The sequence below is a fragment of the Pecten maximus genome, chromosome 1, assembly GCF_902652985.1.
Source record: "Pecten maximus chromosome 1, xPecMax1.1, whole genome shotgun sequence".
Lineage (NCBI taxonomy): Eukaryota > Metazoa > Mollusca > Bivalvia > Pectinida > Pectinidae > Pecten > Pecten maximus.
In genome coordinates this window covers 3674115-3689791 of record NC_047015.1, presented here as the reverse complement: position 1 = coordinate 3689791, position 15677 = coordinate 3674115, and the positions used below count along the sequence as shown (strand labels likewise).

Here is a 15677-nt window from a genome sequence, read left to right as displayed (position 1 = left end):
TCGATATCTGCTGATTAGTATATCAGTATCGGCATCAATCGCTGTAATTAACCTAAGTCAAACAAGCTGCCCCCTACCAGCCTCACGTGCAGCCTGCCAGCGTGAGATAGTATAGGAATACGGCCATACGATGTTTACACTCCGGGGGTCTAAATAACTCAGGACAACTGTCGTGTACTGGCTTTATACCGTCTATATCTCCATGGTGTACCTGGCTACTAACTAATAGTCCTCACACTGCTCCATAGCAACCTTAAATGGTGCCAGCAGCATCTCATAGTATTAGATCAGATTCCAGCATCACAGCGCATGCGTTATCTCAGACTTTGCGGAAGTTGCTGAGGCTAAAAGAAACGAGGCTTGTCTCTTGCTATCCATCTTCTTTTTGGTGCAACGACGTCCGAACCGGCCAATCAACATGGTAAGTGTGACACTTCCTTGTGAAATAGTCCAGACTTTTTGGATTGCTTGTTATGTCCCTCCCTAACTTGTATTTTTTGTATGGATATTAATTTCGCTATATGATTGTGACGCCGGAGTCACTGGAGGTACCACTGAAGAGTGCTATGGGTCTTTATTGTACGTGAGACCCCGGTGATTCTCAAAATTAACCATGACCCTCTTCTCCGAGGCCCCGGTGATTATCAAAATTAACCATGACCCTCTTTTCCGAGGCCCCGGTGATCATCAAAATTAACCATGGGATTTATTTAATTACAGACTGAGGAATTCAGGGCCACAGAAAAACAAGTTCTCGGTAAGTAGTATTTATTACACGTACTTCACCTCTGCGGTTTATACGCTTACCTATTGTTTGTGTTATATTTACATACAATATGTATTGTTACATGAACTATACCTATGACGGTAAACCATAAATTACCATGTCTAATGTATACATCACCTTTATTATCCTACCTCTATAATAACACTGGTGTTACCTGTCTAGAGAGATATTACACGTGATAGGGAGATCAGAACAATAGGGTAACAGTTTCTATGTATACATCCGTTAACAAGATGGAAGGAGTCGGGCGATTGTTAGGAAGCTGAGAGAAGATTGTTTCGTGATAACCGAGTACTGATATCAATGTTTATGCTACAGTAACTAGGCCTTAAGCCACACCGGGAGGTTACGGGCGTACGTTACTGACACGGCCTTCTCGAGATGCTGCACTGAAACCAGATACTCTCTAATACGTGCCAGCCATCCCCAAATACGGAGGGTACACGTCATTACCATGGCAACGATCCCGCGCGCACATGTTAGTAAGCAGGATATCTCGATATAACATGTTTTGTTGATCTAGTTTCCATGTAAACAACCCTCGTGCTACTTGTACATAGCTTATTTTCAACGTAAATGAATCTAGTGCTAAACACATTTCCCGATCTCTATTTCATATCAAGCGGGATTATATGCATAACAAAAATTGTCTGTGTTCTACTAACTTATGTATAGCCTCGAAATATTCTTCACATTGTTATCGTAAATATGTCACATATTATGTCGAAACGCGTGTTACTTATTATATCGAAACATGTTACTTATTATATCGAAACTTGTGTTGCATAATTATTATATCGAAACTTGTGTTATATATCATATCGAAACTTGTGTTATATAATATATCGAAACGCGTGTTACATAATTATTATATCGAAACGCGTGTTATATATCATATCGAAACTTGTGTTATAGATGATATCAAAAACGCGTGTTAGATATTGTATCGAAACATGTCTTACATATCATATCGAAATTTGTGTTACACATTATATCGAAACTTGTGTTATATATCATATCGAAACACGTGGTACATATTATATATAAACACGTGGTACATATTATATATAAACACGTGTTGATATATTGTATCGAAACATACAGTGCATACGCTCAACAAAGTCCAGTTGACATTAATTATCTGTGCTTATCAGTTGAAAGTAATTCATTATTAAACTTGCATCTTCTTCTTCAAATATTTAAAGCCCGTTAAACATAACTTTCTTTTTAACTAAGTAGTTGGTTTAAACAATAAATGCCAGTCAATTTACAATAATGATGTAATCTAACAATATAATCGGAATATATATACGTGTGTTTGGTGGCATTCACCTGATACAATGTGTATACATCAACTTGTCGTACAATGGTAAATACTGTTATCTGGTGAATACCCCATAACATTCTGATTTCGTAGTCACCATCGTATAACAGGTAAGCACGTGCATAGAAGGTATGCACATAAACCAGTTCTATTTTCGTATTGTCGGTTGGTGTTTCGTGTGCCAGACAAAAAAGCCTTGTTTAAGAACGTGTGTTTAACACAGCACGTGTGGGATATGTCTATTGCTGTAAACACAATAATGACCTGTGTATGCACGAGAATCTGGCTCACCGACAGGAGTGCCAACCTTTCGATACGGCGCGAGACTGTTGTAATCGACAAACATACTACATACTGTATCACGTTAATGTCAGACACATTGTCTAATTGTGTATATTGCTTAGCTGTATGATACTTAACCAGTCCGACTTATAACTGTATAATACTTAACCAGTCCTACTTATAACTGTATAATACTTAACCAGTCAGACTTATTACTGTATTATACTTAACCAGTCAGACTTATTACTGTATTATACTTAACCAGTCAGACTTATAACTGTATAATTAACCAGTCAGACTTATAACTGTAGTATATTTAACCAGTCAGACTTATAACTGTATTATAATTAACCAGTCAGACTTATAACTGTATTATAATTAACCAGTCCGACTTATAACTGTATGATAATTAACCAGTCAGACTTATAACTGTATGATAATTAACCAGTCAGACTTATAACTGTATTATACTTAACCAGTCAGACTTATAACTGTATTATACTTAACCAGTCAGACTTATAACTGTATTATACTTAACCAGTCAGACTTATAACTGTATTATAATTAACCAGTCAGACTTATAACTGTATTATAATTAACCCGTCCGACCTAAAACTCTATGATAATTAACCAGTCCGACTTATAACTGTATGCTAATTAACCAGTCAGACTTATAACTGTATGATAATTAACCAGTCAGACTTATAACTGTATGATAATTAACCAGTCAGACTTATAACTGTATTATACTTTTTTTTTTTTTAATTGATATTTTAATTGCATCAATCACATAGTTAAGGTACAATTTTGACAAAGGTTGTTGATGAAAACACACATTATAGACAAAATATCAAAGTTCATTCTAAAATAAGTTTGATACTTTCCCATTTTTGCCGGATCTTGTTCGCTGCGTTTTGGGTCAACATATAGGTCGAATAGAGATCAAGATTTCTGTAATTTCGAATAAATGTCTTACATGTTTCCCAGTTTGGAATTTTTTTATATTGTCGCATCAACGATATATATTTCTTAATGAGCAATATGCATATATTTAAACCTATCAATTGAACATCATCATTTATGCCAAATAGGAAAGTAGCAGGTTTTCTTTCTAAAACAACATTATATTTAATAAAAACTGCATTTATAAAACATGTCCAGAGTGATTGACTATGTGTACAATCCCAAAAAAGGTGGTATATTGTTTCTGGTGCACCACTACAAAAACTACATTCCTGATGTTCTAATAACTTTCGTTTTAATAGCATAGCGTTTGTAAAAAAAATTCTATGGGTGATTCTGTATTGTAAATTTTGTAATTTTGAATCCTTTGTCTCGCGAAATGGAAGTGCATGGATATTTTCCCAGTTATCTTGGCTAAGAGAGATATTCAGAATAGTGTGCCACCTTTCATGGGATTGTTGTGGAAATATTAATACAGTAGACAGTAATTTCTGATAGAAAAACTTATTTGGCTTTTCAATATTTTTCAGTTGCCTCAAATTATCATGCAAAACATTTTCAATATTTTTTCCATAATTGGTGATCATTCTCTTCCAGCCTCTCGGTATTGCACTAATAAGGCTATTGTAGGTCATAAAGTTCATATCTACTCGGTATTTCTGAATAAGACTATCTAGAGACATAATGTTACCATGCTCATCTACTAAGTCTTATACTTAACCAGTCAGACTTATAGCTAAGTATTATACTTAACCAGTCAGACTTATAGCTGTATTATACTTAACCAGTCAGACTTATAGCTGTATTATACTTAACCAGTCAGACTTCTAACTTATGATACATAACCAGTCAGACTTATAACTGTATGATAATTAATCAATGAGACTTATTAATGTATGATAATTAACCAGTCAGACTTATTACTGTATGATACTTAACATGTCCGAACAATAATTGTATGATCCGACCTATTACTGTATGAGAATGTACCAGTTCGACTTATATATAATATAGCTGTATGATCATTACAACCAATCCGATGTATTACTCTATTATAATTAACCTTTCCGACCTAAAACTCTATGATAATTAAGCACTCTGACTTATTACTGTATAATTAACCAGTCCGACTTATTTCTCTATGATACTTAACTAGTCCGACTTATTTCTCTATGATACTGATACCGAATATTACTATAAGCTAGTTAACCAATGTGACTAATTACTCTTTGATGTTTAACTAGTCATACGTATTACTGTACGATACTTAACTAGTCCGACTTATTACTGTATGATACTTAACTAGTCCGACTTATTACTGTATGATGCTTAACTAGTCCGATTTATTACTGTATGATGCTTAACTAGTCCGATTTATTACTGTATGATACTTAACTAGTCCGATTTATTACTCTCACATGCTTAACTAGTCCGAAATATTACTGTATGATGCTTAACTAGTCCGATTTATTACTGTATGATACTTAACTAGTCCGACTTATTACTGTATGATACTTAACTAGTCCGAGTTTTTACTGTACGATACTTAACTAGTCCGAGTTTTTACTGTATGATAATTAACTAGTCCGATTTATTACTGTATGATACTTAACTAGTCCGATTTATTACTGTATGATACTTAACTAGTCCGACTTATAGCTGTATGATGCTTAAGTAGTCCGATTTATTACTGTATGATGCTTAACTAGTCCGATTTATTACTGTATGATACTTAACTAGTCCGATTTATTACTGTATGATACTTAACTAGTCCGATTTATTACTGTATGATACTTAACTAGTCCGACTTATTACTGTATGATACTTAAGTAGACCGATTTATTACTGTATGATACTTAAGTAGACCGATTCATTACTGTATGAGAATGTACCAGTTCGACTTATAGCTGTATGATCATTACAACCAATCCGATTTATTACTGTATTATAATTAACCTGTCCGACTAATTACTGTATGAAACTTAAGTAGTCCGACTTATTACCGTACAACAATTGACCAGTCCTAGAATGTATTATATAATAATTGACCAATCCTAGAATGTATTATATAATAATTGACCAGTCCTAGAATGTATTATATAATAACTGACCAGTCCTAGAATGTATTATATAATAATTGACCAGTCTGACTTATTACTGTACAACAATTGACCAGTCCTAGTATGTATTATGTAATAACTGACCAGTCCTAGTATGTACTATATAATAATTGACCAGTCCTAGTATGTACTATATAATAATTGACCAGTCCTAGTATGTATTATGTAATAACTGACCAGTCCTAGTATGTACTATATAATAATTGACCAGTCCTAGTATGTACTATATAATAATTGACCAGTCCTAGTATGTACTATATAATGATTGACCAGTCCTAGTATGTATTATATAATAATTGACCAGTCCTAGTATGTACTATATAATAACTGACCAGTCCTAGAATGTATTATATAATAACTGACCAGTCCTAGTATGTACTATATAATAATTGACCAGTCCTAGTATGTACTATATAATAATTGACCAGTCCTAGTATGTACTATATAATGATTGACCAGTCCTAGTATGTATTATATAATGATTGACCAGTCCTAGTATGTACTATATAATAACTGACCAGTCCTAGTATGTACTTGTAATAATTGACCAGTCCTAGTATGTATTATATAATGATTGACCAGTCCTAGTGTGTACTATATAATAACTGACCAGTCCTAGTATGTACTATATATGTACTATATAATGATTGACCAGTCCTAGTATGTACTATATGATAACTGACCAGTCCTAGTATGTACTATATAATAATTGACCAGTCCTAGTATGTACTATATAATAATTGACCAGCCCTAGTAAGTACTATATAATAACTGACCAGTCCTAGTATGTACTATATAATAATTGACAAAAGTTTATGATATAAACTTACATGATCATTTCAATCTTCGGTAGATAAATAATGATAGTATAAGCTAGTGGTTATTACACAGTTCTCCCTGTCACATGTTTTTGTTTTTATTTTCAGATGCCAAACAGGCATTCTGCAATTTTGATAAAAAGAAAGAGGGAACAGTGTCATGCAAGGACCTCGGCTCCATCTTCAAGTCTCTCGGTCTGCTGATGAAGGATGACAAGATCAAGGATTGGTCCGACGAGGTGGATGAGGAAGGTGTGTTTATTGGACAAAAGGGGAGGGGCTAGACACGATAATTATGTCGATTAGTCTCATGGTAACATTGTATTGTGTAGAGGACAAAAGGGGGAGGGGCTAGTCACTGTAACTATGGCGGTCAGTCCTACGGTAACATTGTATTGTGTAGAGGACAAAAGGGGAGGGGCGAGTCACTGTAACTATGGCGGTCAGTCTTACGGTAATATTGTATTGTGTAGAGGACAAAAGGGGAGGGGCGAGTCACTGTAACTATGGTGGTCAGTCTTACGGTAACATTGTATTGTGTAGAGGACAAAAGGGGAGGGGCTAGTCACTGTAACTATGGTGGTCAGTCCTACGGTAACATTGTATTGTGTAGAGGACAAAAGGGGAGGGCGAGTCACTGTAACTATGGCGGTCAGTCCTACGGTAATATTGTATTGTGTAGAGGACAAAAGGGGAGGGGCGAGTCACTGTAACTATGGCGGTCAGTCTTACGGTAATATTGTATTGTGTAGAGGACAAAAGGACAGGGGCGAGTCACTGTAACTATGGCGGTCAGTCCTACGGTAATATTGTATTGTGTAGAGGACAAAAGGGGAGGGACGAGTCACTGTAACTATGGCGGTCAGTCTTACGGTAATATTGTATTGTGTAGAGGACAAAAGGGGAGGGGCAAGTCACTGTAACTATGGTGGTCAGTCTGACGGTAATATTGTATTGTGTAGAGGACAAAAGGGGAGGGGCGAGTCACTGTAACTATGGCGGTCAGTCTTACGGTAATATTGTATTGTGTAGAGGACAAAAGGGGAGGGACGAGTCACTGTAACTATGGTGGTCAGTCCTACGGTAATATTGTATTGTGTAGAGGACAAAAGGGGAGGGGCGAGTCACTGTAACTATGGCGGTCAGTCTTACGGTAATATTGTATTGTGTAGAGGACAAAAGGGGAGGGACGAGTCACTGTAACTATGGTGGTCAGTCCTACGGTAATATTGTATTGTGTAGAGGACAAAAGGGGAGGGGCGAGTCACTGTAACTATGGCGGTCAGTCTTACGGTAATATTGTATTGTGTAGAGGACAAAAGGGGAGGGGCGAGTCACTGTAACTATGGTGGTCAGTAGGACCCGGAGAGTTTAGATTCATAGTTCACATTATACACTGACTGCGGCGAACTATTCGCCCCCCCCCCCCCCCCCCCCCCTTCCAAAAATACTGAGCAAAGCAGGAGTAGAAATTACCTTTCTTATAGGCTCGTGTCGGTTCCAGTGAGGGGACAGAACCCAAAGTGTTCCTCAGAGGGGCACAAACTCAACGTAAGTCCAAATGTAGGACAGTGTCAAGGGATGCATAAGGGAGAAGAAAGTATTTGGAAAGAAATGAAAAACGATAGGTTGCCAAATTTAGTCGCCTCTTAGGATCATACAGTGGGGACGGCAGGTACAATTATTACGCCCTTACTTCAGCGCTGATTGGTTCAATTGTCTTCGGCTATAGACTTTATAATACCTTTCCCGTATAACTATAGACGCCTGGGAGATGATCTCGATATTGACGCACGTACATGTAAAATGTTTCAGTAGTGAGTATTACCAATGCATACTGCCGATCATCACTGTTATCACTGATGAAAGCAAACAACAGCAGGCAAATAAATCAAACATTTGGACGGCCATGTTTGTTTTACCTATAGAGGTTAGGGTTATCATACATGTACGTCTCGAGAGTTTAATCCAAGTGAACTCGACCAATGATTTATGCTAGATGAAGCGATAGTCGGTGATTTAACGACGGTTTATCATTCCAGCAACTGGCAGATTGAACTGTGATCAATGGTTGGAACTTTTCGTGAGGAAACTCAAGGAGGATATGGACGAAAGGGAACTGAAGGAAGCTTTCCGAGTGCTTGATAAGGACAAGAAGGGCGTAATTAAGGTGGACGTATTAAGATGGATCCTTAAAAGTTTAGGGGACGAACTTACGGATGAAGAAATAGAAAATATGATTGCTGAAACCGACACCGACGGAAGTGGAACTGTAGATTATGAAGGTATGTGCGCATGCGATACTATTTTAAGTTTGTTGAAAATAATTTGTTCTGCTTGTTAAGATTCTTCATATATTTTGTTTTCATATTTCTTGGTGCATTCTACCATGCTAACATCTTGTATTCTTAATTTCTTTGTCTAATTATAAATGTCAGCAACCAACATCTACTTTGAACTACATGTATACCTTAAACCGTATATGCTAATGAAAATATTTCTTTACGAATCTACGGCTGTAAATATATGGATAGGCTAGTTATTTTCTGCATTGTTTGTGGTGTATTTTGTGAAATTGCTGTGATATTTTCTTTTTAAAGCGATACATGTATAAATATCACCTAGACGCTTGTAAGAGATATGTTTGGGTTCTTAGTCAGATACTTTAACGATATCTATACAGATAGGTAGTCTCGTTAGTTAGATTGTGTCCAGCATACAAGTAACGATATCTATACAGATAGGTAGTCTCGTTAGTTAGATTGTGTCCAGCATACAAGTAACGATATCTATACAGATAGGTAGTCTCGTTAGTTAGATTGTGTCCAGCATACAAGTAACGATATCTATACAGATAGGTAGTCTCGTTAGTTAGATTGTGTCCAGCATACAAGTACTCGACACCCTGGTATAACGTATGTTGTAGATTGTGTCCAGCATACAAGTACTCGATACCCTGGTATAACGTATGTTGTAGATTGTGTCCAGCATACAAGTACTCGATACCCTGGTATAACGTATGTTGTAGATTGTGTCCAGCATACAAGTACTCGATACCCTGGTATAACGTAGGTTGTAGATTGTGTCCAGCATACAAGTACTCGATACCCTGGTATAACGTATGTTGTAGATTGTGTCCAGCATACAAGTACTCGATACCCTGGTATAACGTAGGTTGTAGATTGTGTCCAGCATACAAGTACTCGATACCCTGGTATAACGTATGTTGTAGATTGTGTCCAGCATACAAGTACTCGATACCCTGGTATAACGTATGTTGTAGATTGTGTCCAGCATACAAGTACTCGATACCCTGGTATAACGGATGTTGTAGATTGTGTCCAGCATACAAGTACTCGATACCCTGGTATAACGTATGTTGTAGATTGTGTCCAGCATACAAGTACTCGATACCCTGGTATAACGTAGGTTGTAGATTCATTATAAATAATCTACGAATAGTTGTCGGGTTATATAAATGGTATCAACAGAGTACTGGAGATTATTGGCTAGAATGTCCACAGTACACGAGAACTCCGTGTTTACTTTTCGTTCCTACACAGACATTCCGCGATGACACGTGGTCTATGTATTACAGATAATCACTGATTAAAATGATACCTATTGCGATAAGTTTTGTAAAAAAAATGTATTTGTTTTACAAACTTTTCCAGCACATGTTATAGTGGCCCCCATCTGTTTACAGAGGGTTTGTTAAGACACTGACAACATAATTCTGTCTATCTCCAGAGTTTAAGTTGGTGTGATGTGTATGTAGGGATGGTATCGTATGTGAAGTCTTGGATCTTCATTGCACATTACACACTGCAAACCGTTGGCGGAAGTCAAATGTATGTACTAGATCTGTAACAGTTCCTACAGTAATAATAAGATAATCACTGACGTCATTTTACGTGTTCTCTCCCGATATACAAGTGAGTGAGATGTTTTACATGGGCACAGTTGGGAGAGGTAGGTAAAGATAAGATATACCAATATTGATGAAGCTATCCGCCAATGGTTTGTACGCATGCGTAGCGTTGATCTTTGATTTATATGCTGTATAGCTCTATATTGAATGTGTGGTCGTTTGAGGAAGATTATTTGATATCAAGAGAGTCCCTATAGTATCGTACTCTATCATCCCGATAAATCCTGCTCTTTCTTGTATCATACCGATATATACAATTATAGAAACTTTATCGCACTCTTTCTGACATTACATGTATAACGGTATACAAAATTATGAACACAATTTCATACTCTTTCTGACAATTTACCTGTAATAAAATTGTAGACATTGTTTCGCACTCTTTCTAGCATTAATATAATTATATAAACTGGTTCACACTCTTTCTGTTATCGTACATAAATGTATAGAATCTGTTTCGAAGTTTCTCTGGCGAAGGGGATCGGACACAAACTTTTATGAAACCCTTTCCTAACAATAGTATATAACACATAAATATTTACAAAAGACATCAGAATCTAAATATAGTGATTTCATTTTTGTAAATGGAATTTTAGGAAGCGTAGAGATGGGATGTTTATTAGTTTGAATGGCGGGAGAAAATGTGGAAGTCTCCTTCGTTTACAATTTATTTTTACAATTTTAAAATCTTTTAAAAGTTTTGAAGTATTGTTTTTTACACATAGTGAGTGATCTTTCTCGACTCAGCTGACCATGTTTTGCTTTCACCGTTGTCTTCCCTTTCCTTCTGATATATCCGTTTCGAAAATGCTGTATGAGCCGAGGAAGATCAAAGACGCTGTTGCTAGCTACATATATATAATTAGATATATTCATATATCAATATATTACTGAAGGGGCATATTCGATTAAAGGAAGAGAGCTGGAAGTGAGGGCGTGGAAGATGGAAAGGAAGAGTGCGGAGGGAGATACAGGAATCAGAATTTATTTGTATCACGAATATATTGCTGAGTGTGCAGACATATTCTTTTGTTTTCTTCCTTTGATAAACCTGGACTTCCATTTAATAATTTGTTACGCCTACATCCCAAGGCTTACTTCTGTTTGGGCTTTCTTCAGTTCTACCTGTCATTTTCGCTATCATTTTTTTCAGACGTTTTATAATCTAAAGTTGTGTTTTTGTGTGCTCTAGTTAGGCTTGTTCACCAAGTTCCCTTCGCTTGTCCCTATCGTTTATGCTACGACACATGCCTATAACGTTCATCTACAATATGGAAGCGCGCACATACACGTAGTAGTACCCAGAAGGTCGCGTGAACAAGACCGTCTTGCTATTGATAAAGCCCTACATATCCTTGTCTATTTACAGTCCACAGATGTTTGCGCAATATGTAAATTAGATAGCTGGTTTTAATTATTTGTTGTATAAAAGATAGTACAGCTGCACACATACCGCTCTGTTAACTAGTAGAACACATATTTACTATCCGAAATATGTAACTAAGCGGCACTCCACTGTAGTCAAGCACCATCACAACCCAGATGTACAAGCTCAAGGCGTATGCACGTTGAGATCTTAAAATGCGCAAAACCAAAAATATGGCAAATGTTCAAGGGTCGCTTTAGTACATATATGATTTGTCTATTGATCAGCCCCTTTCTGGTGTGAACGGGGATGCCGTTAGTTTGGTGTGCGTGTGTCTGTCCATCTGTCCGTTATACAGGATTAACGTTTGGGTAGAGGTACATGTGAATCAATGCTATGTGGTGAAACTGATAAATAGTTTCAATTTTGGTGAAATGTTTTATATTTTTCGGACGTAACTCCTAAATCTGCAGGTTGGAGTTTTAAGACAGCTCGCCTTTTCAGACATGTTATTGATGGTGATTGCGTTGGTCTGTTTTTGTTGTGATATTCTAAAACTACAATTGGGGCGAAAAGTCAGTTCTGCTGCGTTTGCTGTGTCAGTTGTGGCATCGGTAGGGAATATGTTTGCATATGAATTAATGTGAGTCTGTTAATTTTAATTACCTAGTCACATGACATGTCTCTATGAATGTTTTTATTTTTATTACAGAATTCAAATGTCTGATGATGTCCAGTGACACGTGTTGACAAGCTGGGTACTGAGCCGGTTCTGTTTGTACTCGCACGCATGCGTGAAATTCCAACATGTTGACTTTTAAATGAAATGTCAACCAACAGAAGATATACATCTATTTAGAGCAATACCTTACCAAGCAAAGTGTTCGGCCAGCGAACGCGGTACAGACTCGCAGCGTGCATCAATTCCATTTTTTTTTTCCAAAAAAAAAGTAGGGTTTCTCCCATACACTGAATCATGCCATCATTATATATCGTGTCTTCCCATAATTCCGTTCTAAATATAACACATGCGCACTAACCTGCTTGCCCAATTATCCGCTACTAGTCGTTTTCTTTTGCTTGCGGTGTGAAATAATCACTTTCTTTTGTTTTATTAAAAGGCGCCATGCAGCTTGACTGTTTCTGCATCCCTGATAATGTTTCTTCTATCAATTACAGAGTTCAAAGCTTTGATGATTGGTGCTTGATTAGAGAACATCAAGAAACCGTGTCCAATCAGATTTAGTAGCAGACCCTTGGACGTGACACCGCTGGGTACGGCTATTCTCACCCACGGGCCGTTTATCATAACACGATCTTAACTCATTCAGGAATTCTCATCAATAATCATTAACATCTACACGACTTCTTGTGTATCACTTGTTCTTGCCTGCTGTCACTCAATGCACTTGAATAACAGAACCGCTGGTCAGATACACAAATTCATGTACTGATTTTGTATATCCCACCCGGAGTTAACCTGACGTTACACTGTGACGTCATCCTCGAACCGAGAGCATTCCAGCCTTACATTTACTCACTATTGTTGCTGGAGCTTGCACAAAGCATCGGTAGCGAATGCCTACTTATACCACTAGTCTCTGTTTGTGTCTGTTCCATTTACAGAGTACCATTGGAAAAGCACGAAATATTTATATATGTATACATAGTCATTTTATCCAGATATAATTTTATCATTTTACATTTATTGTATATGACTTGCCGAGTCTGTGCTTTCCCATGATGCTCCAGACAAAATGGATTCGGATATTGTATTTACAATAATTATAAAACAGAAGCTGCATAGATTTAAGTATATATATATTTAGTGTTGTTCTAACCTCCCAACACTGACGGATGTGCATGATATTTTTGTTAAGTTCATGAGCACTAAGAACTTTTACTAATGATATTATTCACGTCGATTAGTTTCGTTCCGTAGTCAGCCCCAACCCACAAGACCAGGTCCTAATATCTAACACGGATCTCTCGCATCTTTAGTCGCGTGGGAGAGGAAGACAAAAAAAAGACTGGCGTGTTATCAATTTTGAAAGAATACATGAGTGATTGAAACTGTTACCATTTTGTTGCCGATGACAAATGAGGCAATAATGGTTTCTGTATGTTGTATATTAAAAGAAAACACAAAGGATTTTTTTATTTTTATGGTTTTGTTTATTACCAGCATTCCAATCTGTACGTGGTCACATCAGTGTTTGTCCTCAGGGCTCAGTTGTTCCAACGGTGAATTACAAAAACTAACTAGAGACAATTTTATGAAACTAAAACACTCGTTAGTCTCCTTCTACCTTCATTTTTTTTTTAAATAAATATACATGCAAATAAGTTTTAAAGTAAAGGGGAAATGAGATTTTCACTAATCAAGTGATTAATTAAGCTAATCACCTTTTGAATAACTGGGCCCAGGGACACTACAATATAACACTAAGCGTCACAACGACCGAGTAAGCCACGACGACAGGAGTACGTGTGTACTGTACATCGGTGCTTCACTAGGATTTCACCACTGCTCGTCATAATGACACTCTTCGCCTTATCGATACTATGTGTCATAACGATATTGTACGTAATAACGACACTGCGCCTTATAACGACACTACACCATAACGACACTACGTTATGAAGACACTATACAACACAACGACACTGTACAAGTATGCTATAACAATATCGTAAGCCTTACCGATACTGTACGTCACAATGATACCGTACGCCTTACCGATACTGTACGTCATAATGATACTGTACTTCACAATGATACTGTACGTCACAATGATACTGTAAGCCTTACCGATACTGTACGTCACAATGATACCGTACGCCTTACCGATACTGTACGTCATAATGATACTGTACGCCTTACCGATACTGTACGTCATAATGATACTGTACTTCACAATGATTACTGAACGACTTCACAAGATATTATCATGTATGAGTTACGTCTGTTCAATGATACCACGCCTTCCATACTGTACGTCACAATGTTGTCCTTACGATATGTTCAAAGTTGTATTCACAAGATATCTACGCACAATGTATACTGTAAGCCTACGATAGTACGTCACAATGATACTAAGCGCCTTCGATTGTTATCAAATTGATATGTACGCAATACTGTAGTAAATGAAACTGTAATTTCACTGATACTGAGTCATAATGTACTGTACGTATAATATACTGAGCTACCGATCTGTACTCTAATTATATGTACTTACCGATCCAACTGTACGTCTAGTACGACGTCAGAGATGTACTGTGTCTCATGTACATACGGTGCATTACACTACTGGATGTTACCATACTGTGAACTAAATGACACTCTACGCCTTACCGATACTGTATGTCAAACTGAATTAGCTACGATATTAACGTACAATGACGTATACGATTTCACTTAACAATGATACTGTACGTCATAACGATACTGCGTACTTACGATACTGGACGTAAAATGATACTAGCTACGACCTTACCGATTACTGTAACGTCATACATGATACTGTAAGCCTTACCGATACTGTACAGTACACAATGATACCTGTAAGCCTTACCGATACTGTATGTAACAATGATACGGTAAGCCTTACCGATACTGTACTCTTATGATCTGTAAAGCCTTCACAATGATACTGTACGTCATAATGATACTGTAAGTCTTACCGATACTGTAACGTAACAATGATACTGTAAGTCTTACCGATACTGTACGTCACAATTATACTGTAGCCTTACCGATACTGTACGTCATAATGATACTGTAAGCCTTACCGATACTGTACGTCACAATGATACTGTAAGCCTTACCGATACTGTACGTCATAATGATACTGTGAGCCTTACCGATACTGTACGTCATACAATGACACTGTACGCCTTACCGATACTGTACGTAACAATGATACTGTAAGCCTTACCGATACTGTACGTCACAATGATACTGTACGCCTTACCGATACTGTACGTCATAATGATACTGTACTTCACAATGATACTGTACGTCATAATGATACTGTAAGTCTTACCGATACTGTACGTAACAATGACACTGTAAGCCTTACCGAT

At 37.0% G+C, this 15677-nt stretch overlaps 1 protein-coding gene across 2 annotated transcripts; it reads left to right on the top strand.

Moving 5' to 3' along the window:
- The first annotated feature begins 247 nt into the window (after positions 1-247).
- On the top strand, positions 248-13743 carry LOC117322648 (troponin C). Of its 2 annotated transcripts, none has more exons than XM_033877595.1 (5): positions 248-421; positions 721-757; positions 6403-6546; positions 8337-8579; positions 12771-13743. In XM_033877595.1, the coding sequence occupies exons 1-5, from the start codon at positions 419-421 to the stop codon at positions 12797-12799; spliced, it is 456 nt and encodes a 151-aa protein (XP_033733486.1). In that variant the 5' UTR covers positions 248-418; the 3' UTR covers positions 12800-13743. The 2 variants fall into 2 exon arrangements, with proteins under 2 accessions (XP_033733486.1, XP_033733478.1); XM_033877587.1 differs by having other exon boundaries at positions 249-421; positions 12304-13743.
- The last annotated feature ends 1934 nt before the right edge of the window (positions 13744-15677 follow it).